Source organism: Thalassophryne amazonica, chromosome 8 (genome assembly GCF_902500255.1).
Source record: "Thalassophryne amazonica chromosome 8, fThaAma1.1, whole genome shotgun sequence".
NCBI lineage: Eukaryota > Metazoa > Chordata > Actinopteri > Batrachoidiformes > Batrachoididae > Thalassophryne > Thalassophryne amazonica.
In genome coordinates this window covers 65,029,067-65,042,990 of record NC_047110.1, presented here as the reverse complement: position 1 = coordinate 65,042,990, position 13,924 = coordinate 65,029,067, and the positions used below count along the sequence as shown (strand labels likewise).

Genomic DNA, 13,924 nt, shown 5'->3' with positions numbered 1-13,924 from the left:
GCAGCAGACAAAGAACAACCAGCAGACAAAGAACAACCAGTACAGAGAGAACAACCAGTAGACAGGAAACCTGCAGTAGACAGAGAACAACCAGCAGGCAGAAAACAACCAGCAGACAGAGTACAACCAGTAGACAGAGAACAACCAGTACACAGAGAACAACCAGTAGACAGAGAACAACCAGCAATCAAAGAACAACCAGTACAGAGAGAACAACCAGTAGACAGGAAAACTCCAGTAGACAGAGAACAACCAGCAGACAGAAAACAACCAGCAGACAAAGAACTAGTACAGAGAGAACAACCAGTAGACAGGAAACAACCAGCACACAGAAAACAACCAGCATACAGAGTACAACCAGTAGACAGAAAACAACCAGCACACACAAAACAACCAGCACACAGAGTACAACCAGTAGACAGAAAACAACCAGCACACAGAGTACAACGAGTAGACAGAGAACAACCAGCACACAGAGAACAACTATTAGACAGAGTACAACCAGCAGACAAAGAACAACCAGTACACAGAGAACAACCAGCAGACACCAGTAGATACAGAACAACCAGTATACAGAAAATAAACAGCACACAGAGAACGAGTAGAGAGAAAACAACCAGAACACAGACAACAATCAATAGACAGAGTACAACCAGCAGACAAAGAACAACCAGCAGACAAAGAACAACCAGTACACAGAGAACAACCAGTAGACAGAGAACAACCAGTAGACAGAAAACAACAAGCAGACAGAGAACAACCAGTACACAGAGAACAACCAGTAGACAGAGAACAACCAGCAGACAAAGAACAACCAGTACACAGAGAACAACCAGTACACAGAGAACAACCAGGAGACAAAGAACAACCAGCAGACACAGAACAACCAGTAGACAGAGTACAACCAGCAGACAGAGTACCACCAGTAGACAGATAACAACCAGCACACAGAGAACAACCAATACACAGAGAACAACCAGCAGACACAGAACAACCAGCACACAAAGAACAACCAGTAGACAGAGTACAACCAGCAGACAGAGAACAACCAGTAGACAGAAAACAACCAATACACAGAGTACATCCAGCAGACAGAGAACAACCAGTACACAGAACAACCAGTAGACAGAGTAACCAGCAAACAGAGAACAACCAGTAGACAGAGAACAACCAGTAGACAAGGAACAACCAGTACACAGAGAACGACCAGTAGACAGGAAACCTGCAGTAGACAGAGAACAACCAGCAGACAAAGAACAACCAGTACAGAGAGAACAACCAGTAGACAGGAAACCTGCAGCAGACAAAGAACAACCAACAGACAGAGAACAACCAGCAGACAAAGAACAACCAGTACAGAGAGAACAACCAGTATACAGGAAACCTGCAGTAGACAGAGAACAACCAGCAGGCAGAAAACAACCAGCAGACAGAGTACAACCAGTAGACAGAGAACAACCAGTACACAGAGAACAACCAGTAGACAGAGAACAACCAGCAATCAAAGAACAACCAGTACAGAGAGAACAACCAGTAGACAGGAAAACTCCAGTAGACAGAGAACAACCAGCAGACAGAAAACAACCAGCAGACAAAGAACTAGTACAGAGAGAACAACCAGTAGAGAGGAAACAACCAGCACACAGAAAACAACCAGCATACAGAGTACAACCAGTAGACAGAAAACAACCAGCACACACAAAACAACCAGCACACAGAGTACAACCAGTAGACAGAAAACAACCAGCACACAGAGTACAACGAGTAGACAGAGAACAACCAGTACACAGAGAACAACCAGGAGACAAAGAACAACCAGCAGACACAGAACAACCAGTAGAGAGAGACCAACCAGCACACAGAGAACAACCAGTACACAGAGAACAACCAGTAGACAGAAACCAACCAGCACACAGAGTACAACCAGTAGACAGAAAACAACCAGCACACAGAGTACAAACAGCACACAGAAAAAAACCAGTAGACAGAAAACAACCAGCAGACAGAGAACAACCAGTACACAGAGAACACCCAGTACACAGAGAACAACCAGCAGACAAAGAACAACCAGCAGACACAGAACAACCAGTAGACAGAGTACAACCAGCAGACAGAGTACCACCAGTAGACAGAGAACAACCAGCACACAGAGAACAACCAATACACAGAGAACAACCAGCAGACACAGAACAACCAGCACACAAAGAACAACCAGTAGACAGAGTACAACCAGCAGACAGAGAACAACCAGTAGACAGAAAACAACCAATACACAGAGTACATCCAGCAGACAGAGAACAACCAGTACACAGAACAACCAGTAGACAGAGTAACCAGCAAACAGAGAACAACCAGCAGACAGAGAACAACCAGTAGACAAGGAACAACCAGTACACAGAGAACAACCAGTAGACAGGAAACCTGCAGTAGACAGAGAACAACCAGCAGACAAAGAACAACCAGAACAGAGAGAACAACCAGTAGACAGGAAACCTGCAGCAGACAAAGAACAACCAGCAGACAGAGAACAACCAGCAGACAAAGAACAACCAGTACAGAGAGAACAACCAGTAGACAGGAAACCTGCAGTAGACAGAGAACAACCAGCAGACAGAGTACAACCAGTAGACAGAGAACAACCAGTAGACAGAGAACAACCAGCAATCAAAGAACAACCAGTACAGAGAGAACAACCAGTAGACAGGAAAACTCCAGTAGACAGAGAACAACCAGCAGACAGAAAACAACCAGCAGACAAAGAACTAGTACAGAGAGAACAACCAGTAGACAGGAAACAACCAGCACACAGAAAACAACCAGCATACAGAGTACAACCAGTAGACAGAAAACAACCAGCACACAGAAAAAAACCAGCACACAGAAAACAACCAGCATACAGAGTACAACCAGTAGACAGAAAACAACCAGCACACAGAAAAAACCAGCACACGCAAAACAACCAGCACACAACCAGTAGACAGAAAACAACCAGCACACAGAGTACAACCAGTAGACAGAGAACAACCAGTAGACAGAAAACAACCAGCAGACAGAGAACAACCAGCACACAGAAAACAACCAGCACACAGAGTACAACCAGTAGACAGAAAACAACCAGCACACAGAGTACAACCAGTAGACAGAGAACAACCAGTAGACAGAGAACAACCACCAGACACCAGTAGATACAGAACAACCAGTAGAGAGAAAACAGCCAGCACACAGACAACAACCAGTAGACAGAGTACAACCAGTAGACAGAGAACAACCAGTAGACAGAGAACAACCAGTACACAGAGAACAACCAGCAGACAGAGTACAACCAGTAGACAGAGAACAACCAGCACACAGAGTACAACCAGTAGACAGAGAACAACCAGCAGACACCAGTAGATACAGACTAATGAGTAGACAGAAAACAACCAGCACACAGAGAGCAACCAGTAGACAGAAAACAACCAGCACACAAAGAACAACCAGTACACAGAGAACAACCAGTAAACAGAGTACCACCAGTAGACAGAGAACAACCAGTAGACAGAAAACAACAAGCAGACAGAGAACAACCAGTAGACAGAGAACAACCAGTAGACAGAGAACAACCAGCACACAAAGAACAACCAGTACACAGAGAACATCCAGTAGACAGAGTACCACCAGTAGACAGAGAACAACCAGCACACAGAGAAAAACCAATACACAGAGAACAACCAGCAGACACAGAACAACCAGCACACAAAGAACAACCAGTAGACAGAGTACAACCAGCAGACAGAGAACAACCAGTAGACAGAAAACAACCAATACACAGAGTACATCCAGCAGACAGAGAACAACCAATACACAGAGTACAACCAGCAGACAGAGAACAACCAGTACACAGAACAACCAGTAGACAGAGTAACCAGCAAACAGAGAACAACCAGCAGACAGAGAACAACCAGTAGACAAGGAACAACCAGTACACAGAGAACAACCAGTAGACAGGAAACCTGCAGTAGACAGAGAACAACCAGCAGACAAAGAACAACCAGTACAGAGAGAACAACCAGTAGACAGGAAACCTGAAGCAGACAAAGAACAACCAGCAGACAGAGAACAACCAGCAGACAAAGAACAACCAGTACAGAGATAACAACCAGTAGACAGGAAACCTGCAGTAGACAGAGAACAACCAGCAGGCAGAAAACAACCAGCAGACAGAGTACAACCAGTAGACAGAGAACAACCAGTACACAGAGAACAACCAGTAGACAGAGAACAACCAGCAGTCAAAGAACAACCAGTACAGAGAGAACAACCAGTAGACAGGAAAACTCCAGTAGACAGAGAACAACCAGCAGACAGAAGACAACCAGCAGACAAAGAACTAGTACAGAGAGAACAACCAGTAGACAGGAAAGAACCAATACACAGAGTACATCCAGCAGACAGAGAACAACCAATACACAGAGTACAACCAGCAGACAGAGAACAATCAGTACACAGAACAACCAGTAGACAGAGTAACCAGCAAACAGAGAACAACCAGCAGACAGAGAACAACCAGTAGACAAGGAACAACCAGTACACAGAGAACAACCAGTAAACAGGAAACCTGCAGTAGACAGAGAACAACCAGCAGGCAGAAAACAACCAGCACAGAGAGAACAACCAGTAGACAGGAAACCTGCAGCAGACAAAGAACAACCAGCAGACAGAGAACAACCAGCAGACAAAGAACAACCAGTACAGAGAGAACAACCAGTAGACAGGAAACCTGCAGTAGACAGAAAACAACCAGCAGTCAAAGAACAACCAGCACAGAGAGAACAACCAGTAGACAGGAAAACTCCAGTAGACAGAGAACAACCAGTACACAGAGAACAACCAGTAGACAGAGAACAACCAGCAGTCAAAGAACAACCAGTACAGAGAGAACAACCAGTAGACAGAAAACAACCAGCAGACAAAGAACTAGTACAGAGAGAACAACCAGTAGACAGGAAACAACCAGCACACAGAAGACAACCAGCACACAGAGTACAACCAGTAGACAGAAAACAACCAGCACACAGAGTACAACCAGTAGACAGAGAACAACCAGTACACAGAGAACAACCAGTAGACACCAGTAGATACAGAACCAGTAGACAGAAAACAACCAGCACACAGAGAACAACCAGTAGACAGAGAACAACCAGTAGACAGAAAACAACCAGTAGACAGAAAACAACCTGCACACAGAGAACACCCAGTACACAGAGAACAACCAGTAGACAGAGAACAACCAGTACACAGAGAACAACCAGTAGACAGAAAACAACCAGTAGACAGAAAACAACCAGCACACAGAGTACAACCAGTAGACAGAGAACAACCAGTACACAGAGAACAACCAGCAGACACCAGTAGATACAGAACAACCAGTAGACAGAAAACAACCAGCACACAGAGAACAACCAGTAGACAGAAAACAACCAGTAGACAGAAAACAACCTGCACACAGAGAACACCCAGTACACAGAGAACAACCAGTAGACAGAGAACAACCAGTACACAGAAAACAACCAGTACACAGAGAACAACCAGTAGACAGAGAACAACCAGTACACAGAGAACAACCAGTAGACAGAAAACAACCAGCAGACAGAGAACAACCAGTACACAGAGAACACCCAGTACACAGAGAACAACCAGTAGACAGAGAACAACCAGCAGACAAAGAACAACCAGTAGACAGAGAACAACCAGTAGACAGAAAACAACCAGCAGACAGAGAACAACCAGCAGACACCAGTAGATACAGAACAACCAGTAGACAGAAAACAACCAGCACACAGAGAACAACCAGTAGAGAGAAAACAGCCAGCACACAGACAACAACCAGTAGACAGCGTACAACCAGTAGACAGAGAACAACCAGTACACAGAGAACAACCAGCAGACAGAGTACAACCAGTAGACAGAGAACAACCAGCACACAGAGTACAACCAGTAGACAGAGAACAACCAGCAGACACCAGTAGATACAGACTAACGAGTAGACAGAAAACAACCAGCACACAGAGAACAACTAGTAGACAGAGTACAACCAGCAGACAAAGAACAACCAGTACACAGAGAACAACCAGTAAACAGAGACAGACAGAAAACAACCAGCAGACAGAGAACAACCAGCAGACACCAGTAGATACAGAACAACCAGTATACAGAAAACAAACAGCACACAGAGAACAACGAGTAGAGAGAAAACAACCAGAACACAGACAACAATCAATAGACAGAGTACAACCAGCAGACACAGAACAACCAGTAGAGAGTACACCCAGCAGACAGAGTACCACCAGTAGACAGAGAACAACCAACACACAGAGAACAACCAATACACAGAGAACAACCAGCAGACAGAGAACAACCAGCAGACACAGAACAATCAGCACACAAAGAACAACCAGTAGACAGAGTACAACCAGCAGACAGAGAACAACCAGTGGACAGAAAACAACCAATACACAGAGTACAACCAGCAGATAGAGAACAACCAGTACACAGAACAACCAGTAGACAGAGTAACCAGCAAACAGAGAACAACCAGCAGACAGAGAACAACCAGTAGACAGGAAACCTGCAGCAGACAAAGAACAACCAGCAGACAGAGAACAACCAGCAGACAAAGAACAACCAGTACAGAGAGAACAACCAGTAGATAGGAAACCTGCAGTAGACAGAGAACAACCAGCAGGCAGAAAACAACCAGTAGACAGAGTAGAGGAGAACAAACATGGATTCTGCTTCTTTTTTCTGCAGTCTTCTGACCACGCTGCAAAATGCAAACACTGGAATCGGTATGTCGGTTTTGGGCTGTTGTATCATCACTGCGGTGCAACATGGTAACCATCAACGGGGCGACTGCTCCCATGTAGATACAATGGATTCATTCTGAACTAATGAAAACATACAGATTTATTGTTTCCACTAATGAATAGAGGTTACAAATGCTATATTCCTTTCCCGCAAACAAACACCCCTAAATCCTACACACTGTAGCTTTAAAGATAAAAATTACATTTTAAAATGTCTGGTTAAGAAAACAATGAAGGAAACAAATTCCCACAATTAGTTAAATAAGTTCCCACGCGCGCGCACGCACACACACACACACACACACACACACACACACACACACACACACACACACACACACACACACACACACACACACACACACACACACACACACACACACACGTACCCTCTGCTTGTCTGGATCCACATATCTGATGCCAAAGTAGTCTTTCTCCAGCAGATTGAGATGATGGCAGATGAGGTCAAACAGATACTGGCCCTTTGCATCCCGCTGCAAGAGAGAAATGGCAAAATGAAAAACTCAGCGTGTCCAAAAAAAAAAAAAAATCACAAACAAAACATTCGTTCTCGATCCGTCTAAGATTCAAGCTTACTGCAAAAACATTTTGACTCAGATTCTTTAAACCCTGCCTGAGATCATATTAATTTGGATGAATACTAATATTCATCCATTATTAATACTCAGCCAGAGCCAGGGGGAGAGTGGAGAATCAATCCTGTGACACAGATAACAGAAGAGATCAGAGACAGAATGTCATGGTGGCTTTCTTAACACGCTGCATTATAAAACACGTCAGACGACACAACACCCAAATATAATCAAAACACAGCTGAACTCAAACCCAACAAGAAACATAATGACAGCACCACCATGACCTTGATCTATGACCTTTCCATGCAAATTGGTTCAAGATAGAATCCCTGGAACTAATTTTGGAATCACCACACACAGAACATGTTCACACTTAACTAAACAGCAACTCAACCAAACAGTGTTATGACACCAAACATCTCTTGTAAACCATTTTATTTATTTTATTTTATTTTAAAGCACTTTAACACAACCACTGCTGACACAAAGTGCTGTACACTGAAACATCCATTAAAACATTAGAACATACATTTAAATAAATGAATACGAAATACAATTTAAAACTAAGTCTCACTAGGGCCAAAAGTCAAAACTGGTTTTTAAACAAATTTTAAAAATGGGCAGTGAAGGGGCCTCTCTAACAGACAAGGGCAAGCTGTTCCATAATTTAACTTGCCACTGAATTCCCACGAGATTTCCTGTTGATCCATGAAGTGTTCAACATTTGACATTTGCTGTTTCACTGTGGACTCAAAATTTGGGACTTCCTGTTTGTGACAGTGTACAATGCACAAGCTGAGCCACTGTGCATCGCTTCGCTTGTATTCTTCTTCTTCTTAATATTAATTGAGCACACCGTTAAAGAAATAAAAATTCTGAAATACTACTCTTTTTTTTTGGTTTGGGGGGTTGGGGGAACGCTAAAATTCTAGGGAGCCTGACACCAAATTTACTGTTCATACACTCACAAAACGTGACCGCAGCAGGCCACTCACACCGCCCCCCTCTCTGCTGTGCGGAGCTGCGGCCAACTCTGGCAACAGGTCCAGAGACTACGCTCGCTGTTTTGATGCAGAGTGCTCCGGCAGCCCGCAAGGATAAACTTCTTGCGGAAAAATCCGCAGCGCCGCTGCCTGGTCTCGGTAACCGCAGCCAAAGAACTCCGTGGCCATGACTTGGATTCTTTGCGGGTCGGTACCCCTGGAGGCAGTGAGCGAAGGGAGAGCTGCGCATTGTGTTCTGCGTGTGTCTGTTTATAATCTTCTCGCCCAGAAGAAAAAAGAGAGTGTTTACACAGGAGAGAAAAGTGAGAAAATGTTAATGCCTGTTTGAGAAAAGGGTATAAAGTGTGTAGTGAGGGGTTTTACAGCCTTAAAACATCTATAATAATTGTAAAAACTAACGCTGACGACTTCATGGATTTCACCTATTGCGGGTTATATTTAGAACGTAACTCCCGTGATAAACGAGGGACCACTGTACATCATGCAAAAGTTATGACAACATCTCACAGACAAAGACTGCAGACACACATAACAGTGCAAAAAAAATAAATAAATAAATAAAATCAATACTGCTCAGCGACACTACACCCACATTTCATAGTAACAGGCATGTAGAGGAAATGTTACACAGACTTTTAAAGAGTCAATTTCACAGTCAATAAAATTTCTGAACTCCTATGTTTGTCATTTCCTACGGATTCCCATGTATTAGAATGGGGGCCGGAAATTTAAACCCTGACTTCGGAACTTGATCACTGCTTGATCCTAAGTGAAACAAGAACAATCAGAGATTTCTGACATCCGCCAATCTTGATCCGGATCACCTCCAAAATTCAATGGACTCTTCCATGCCCTAATATGTGTGCAAATTTGGTGAGAATCTGTGAAGTAGTTTTGAAGAAATCCTTCAAAGGCAATATAAAGGTAAATCTTGATCCAGTGTCTGGATCTGGATCCAAACCACCTCCAAAATTCAGTGGAGTCTTCCATGTCCTAATATCTATCTGTGGTGCAAATTTGGTGAGAATCCGTGAAGTAGTTTTGATGTAATCCTTCAAAGTGTATATAAAGTGAAATCTTGATCCAGAATTCGGATTTGGATCCGGATCACATCCAAAATTTAATGGAGTCTTCCATGGTCTAATATGCATCCGTGATGAAAATTTGGTGAGAATCCGTGTAGTAGTTTTGACGTAATCCTGCTAACAGTAATCCTTCAAAGCCTATATAATGTTAAACTACATCCAGAATCCGGATCCGGATCTGGATCACCTCCAAAATTTAATGGGTTCTTCCATGGTCTAATATGTACAGTGAGGAAAATAAGTATTTGAACACCCTGTGATTTTGCACGTTCTCCCACTTAGATATCATGGAGGGGTCTGAAATTTTCATCTTAGGTGCATGTCCACTGTGAGAGACATAATCAAAAAAAAAAAAATCCGGAAATCACAATGTATGATTTATTAATAATTTATTTGTATGTTACTGCTGCAAATAAGTATTTCAACACCTGTGAAAATCAATGTTAATATTTGGTCCAGTAGCCTTTGTTTGCAATTACAGAGGTCAAACGTTTCCTGTAGTTTTTCACCAGGTTTGCACACACTGCAGCAGGGATTTTGGTCCACTTCTCCATACAGATCTTCTCTAGATCAGCCAGGTTACTGGGCTGTCGCTGAGAAACACGGAGTTTGAGCTCCCTCCAAAGATTTTCTATTGGGTTTAGGTCTGGAGACTGGCTCGGCCACTCCAGAACCTTGATATGCTTCTTACAGAGCCACTCCTTGGTTATCCTGGCTGTGTGCTTTGGGTTATTGTCATGTTGGAAGACCCATCCACGACCCATCTTCAATGCCCTAACTGAGGGAAGGAGGTTGTTACCCAAAATCTCGCAGACAGTGGTGACAAAATCTCACAATGGCCCCGGTCATCCTCTCCTTAATACAGTGCAGTCGTCCTGCCCCATGTGCAGAAAAACACCCCCAAAGCATGATGCTTCCACATCCATGCTTCACAGCAGGGACGGTGTTTTTGGGATGGTACTCAGCATTCTTCTTCCTCCAAACACGGTGAGTGGAATTAAGACCAAAAAGTTCTATTTTGGTCTCATCTGACCACATAACTTTCTCCCATGACTCCTCTGGATCATCCAAATGGTCATGGGCAAACTTAAGATGGGCCTGGACGTGTGCTGATTTAAGCAGGGGAACCTTCCGTGCCATGCATGATTTTAACCCATGACGTCTTAGTGTATTACCCACAGTAACCTTGGAAACAGTGGTGCCAGCTCTCTTCAGGTCATTGACCAGCTCCTCCCGTGCAGTTCTGAGCTGATTCCTCACCTTTCTTAGGATCATTGATACACCACGAGGTGGGATCTTGCATGGAGCTCCAGTCCGAGGGAGATTGACAGTCATGTTTAGCTTCTTCCATTTTCTAATAATTGCTCCAACAGTTGATCTTTTTTCACCAAGCTGCTTGGCAATTGCCCTGCAGCCCATTCCACCCTTGTGGAGGTCTACAATTTTGTCTCTGGTGTCTTTGGACAGCTCTTTGGTCTTAGCCATGTTAGTAGTTGGAGTCTTACTGATTGTGTGGGGTGGACAGGCGTCTTTATGCAGCTAACGACCTCAAATAGGTGCTTCTAATTTGGAATAATAAGTGGAGTGGAGGTGGACTTTTTAGAGGCGGACTAACAGGTCTTTGAGGGCCAGAATTTTTGCTGATTGGCAGGTGTTCAAATATTTATTTGCAGCAGTAACATGCAAATAAATTATTAAAAAATCATACATTGTGACTTCCGGATTTTTTTTTTTTTTTTTAGATTATGTCTCTCACAGTGAACATGCACCTAAAATGAAAATTTCAGACCCCTCCATGATTTCTAAGTGGGAGAACTTTCAAAATTGCAGGGTGTTCAAATACTTATTTTCCTCACTGTACATGTGGTGAAAATTTTGTCAAAATCTGTTCAGTAGTTTTGACGTAATCCTGCTAACAGACAGACAGACAGGCAAATAAATAAATGCAGATGATTTTATTACATCCTTGGTGGACATAATAAAATTGCTTCTTCCCATTCATACTTCCAATTTAAACGCAAAGATGATCAAAATCAAATCATGAGTTTTTGAGATATCTTGCTAAAATCCATCTAAAAAAATGTAATCAAGGTGATGATGAGAGTTGTGCCTCTGATAATCTACCTCATAATAAATACCACACCTTTATATTAGATTTTATATAGATTACATAACCATGCAGTTAATATTTACATATTATAATCTATAAAACCCTTAGGTTATTAAGTAGATTTCTAAACTGGTTATCATTATTTGAGAGGTTGCTTTTTGAGATTCCATTCCCTAAAAAAAACATTTTTAATTAATAACTGACCTTTTGAATTTTAACATGATGACCTCTGTGGAATTAGAGTGTTGCATCACAGCATATTTTTAGTAAATGTGAAGAGATTAGAAGGTGGGTGTTGATTTATTAATGTGACAAAGCTGGCAAACATCAATCAGGGCAGCTCGGCTGCCACCCCATGCCAGAAAAACATCACGCTCACTGCCACATCGCTCAAGCGTGTCACTTGTTGTTTTATAGAAGCATTTTAATGGGCCACTCTGCACAAACACACGGCACACTGCTCCTGGGCATTCGGCTGTCAAAAGAACATTTTCTTCTGTGAAGACAAAACATGTTTAGAGATTTTTTTTTTCCCATTCATGCAAGTTGTATTCCGGCCTGTAAATCACATTAGCTAATGGTCATTCGTAACGGTTGTAACAGGAGGAGCTGGACAATAGGTAGAACTGTCAGCAGCAGCAGCAGTTTCCACCACTTCATTACTCAGCCTGCAGATAACAAGCACTTCATTAGGACAAAGGCCTGTCGATGCAGAACTTGTTCCTACACCGCCGTGACTATCAAAGAGCAAATGCCAATAAGAGCTCCACAACTGCAGATAACTGACCTTTTTGTAGCGAAACCAAGGTCCTTCACGGGTGCCCGTCACTGTCACTTCTAGATTATTCTGTCACTGTAACATTACTAACCAGTCTGACGTGCCTGGGAAAAATATAAATTAATTAAGTTGCATATTTTTGTGTCTGCAGTTTCTTTAAAGCATTGTTAATACTTAAATGTATGAAAGCATGTGCACATAATTAAAGAGTCTGAATTGCCAAATGATTGCCACACCTCTAATGACCTCCCCTTGAAGAGTCTGGATGGGAATGAATTTCCTTCATGCACATCTTTAGATTGGTGTGCTACTGTTGTGGGACATTTTATTGACATTGACCAAGTAGTTCAGGAGGAGCTGCACATATGATGTCAGTGTCATGTGGTGCATCATTAAAAACAAAAGTATAATTATTTGCCCTTGAAGATGTTGGAACAGAATTATTTTCCTTCATGCACATGTTCGCATTGTATGCTACCAGTGTGTGAAGTGTCATGAGGAGTCTCACATATCGGACTGACAGACGGCCAGACAGATAGGGTGATTCCTATATGTACACCCAGCAATTTTTTGTGTGTAGAGGTATAATGAAGAAACAGTGTTTCTCTGCATCAAAATTTTGATAGTGATGCTCTATAAACACTTTGAAAGCAATTCTGAGATACTGAAATATAGCAAGTCATGATTTACGGTAATTGGGTCAAAGGTCAAAATGATGCAGGTTAAATAACATAATTTTTTTCTTTGTGGGGCATTATTCATCCTGTCAGTTTTTTTTAAATCATGGGGTTTCAAACATTGCTGTTATGTGTGGGACGCAGCCCGGAGAACCGACCAGCGTTTGAAGGACCCAGTATGAAATAAGCAGAGCACGGTACAAAGGCTAACTGAATTTAATACATAACAGTGAAATATAATAAAAAGGTGCGGCCTGGCGTGGTGCGCTCCCAGCAGCGCTAACGGTCCGGAGCCAGAAGCTGTTTCGGACCCAAGGACCCCGCCGACACCCCCCAGGTGGCCGCAACAACCGAGTCTGTGAAAGAAGGAACCATTATGTGAGTCCACACTCTACACACAGAACACTTAAGGGTGTACAAACAGCAAACACTTCCTGGCTTGATTACTGATCAGCTTCCCAACCTGCAGGCATGGAACCTCCCGTTCACAAAACTCCACTGCAGTGGAAGCTGATACATGACTAACAAACAGCTCAATACAATAAGGTGTGAGGGACACCACATTTACTGACTGTATAACTGTTAGTCACAAAATCTAACGTACCTCAGGAAGTGTGCTGACGAGCGTGAGACCTCACCCCCTCCTCTTTCACAGACTGTGCATCAAACCTGGACGTTCTCAGCATCCGCTGCTGATGAGATGGCTCCCGAGACGACGATCTCACCCGTCTGGTCACAAGGTCGAGTCTCTGGCAAATACACACTGTGCACTCCAGTCTTAAATGCCAACATGTTCCAATCCATCCAGATGCACCACAGCTGTGAGTCC

General features: G+C 43.1%; 1 protein-coding gene across 2 annotated transcripts in view; it reads right to left on the bottom strand.

Moving 5' to 3' along the window:
• The window catches only part of LOC117515792 (FERM domain-containing protein 5), a 390,404-nt gene that overhangs the window by 66,406 nt on the left and 310,074 nt on the right, over nt 1–13,924 (bottom strand). For both annotated transcript variants that reach the window (XM_034176519.1, XM_034176520.1), the window contains exon 2: nt 7,235–7,339. In XM_034176519.1, coding sequence (XP_034032410.1) covers nt 7,235–7,339 — 105 coding nt within the window. The remainder of the gene's footprint in view (nt 1–7,234; nt 7,340–13,924) is intronic.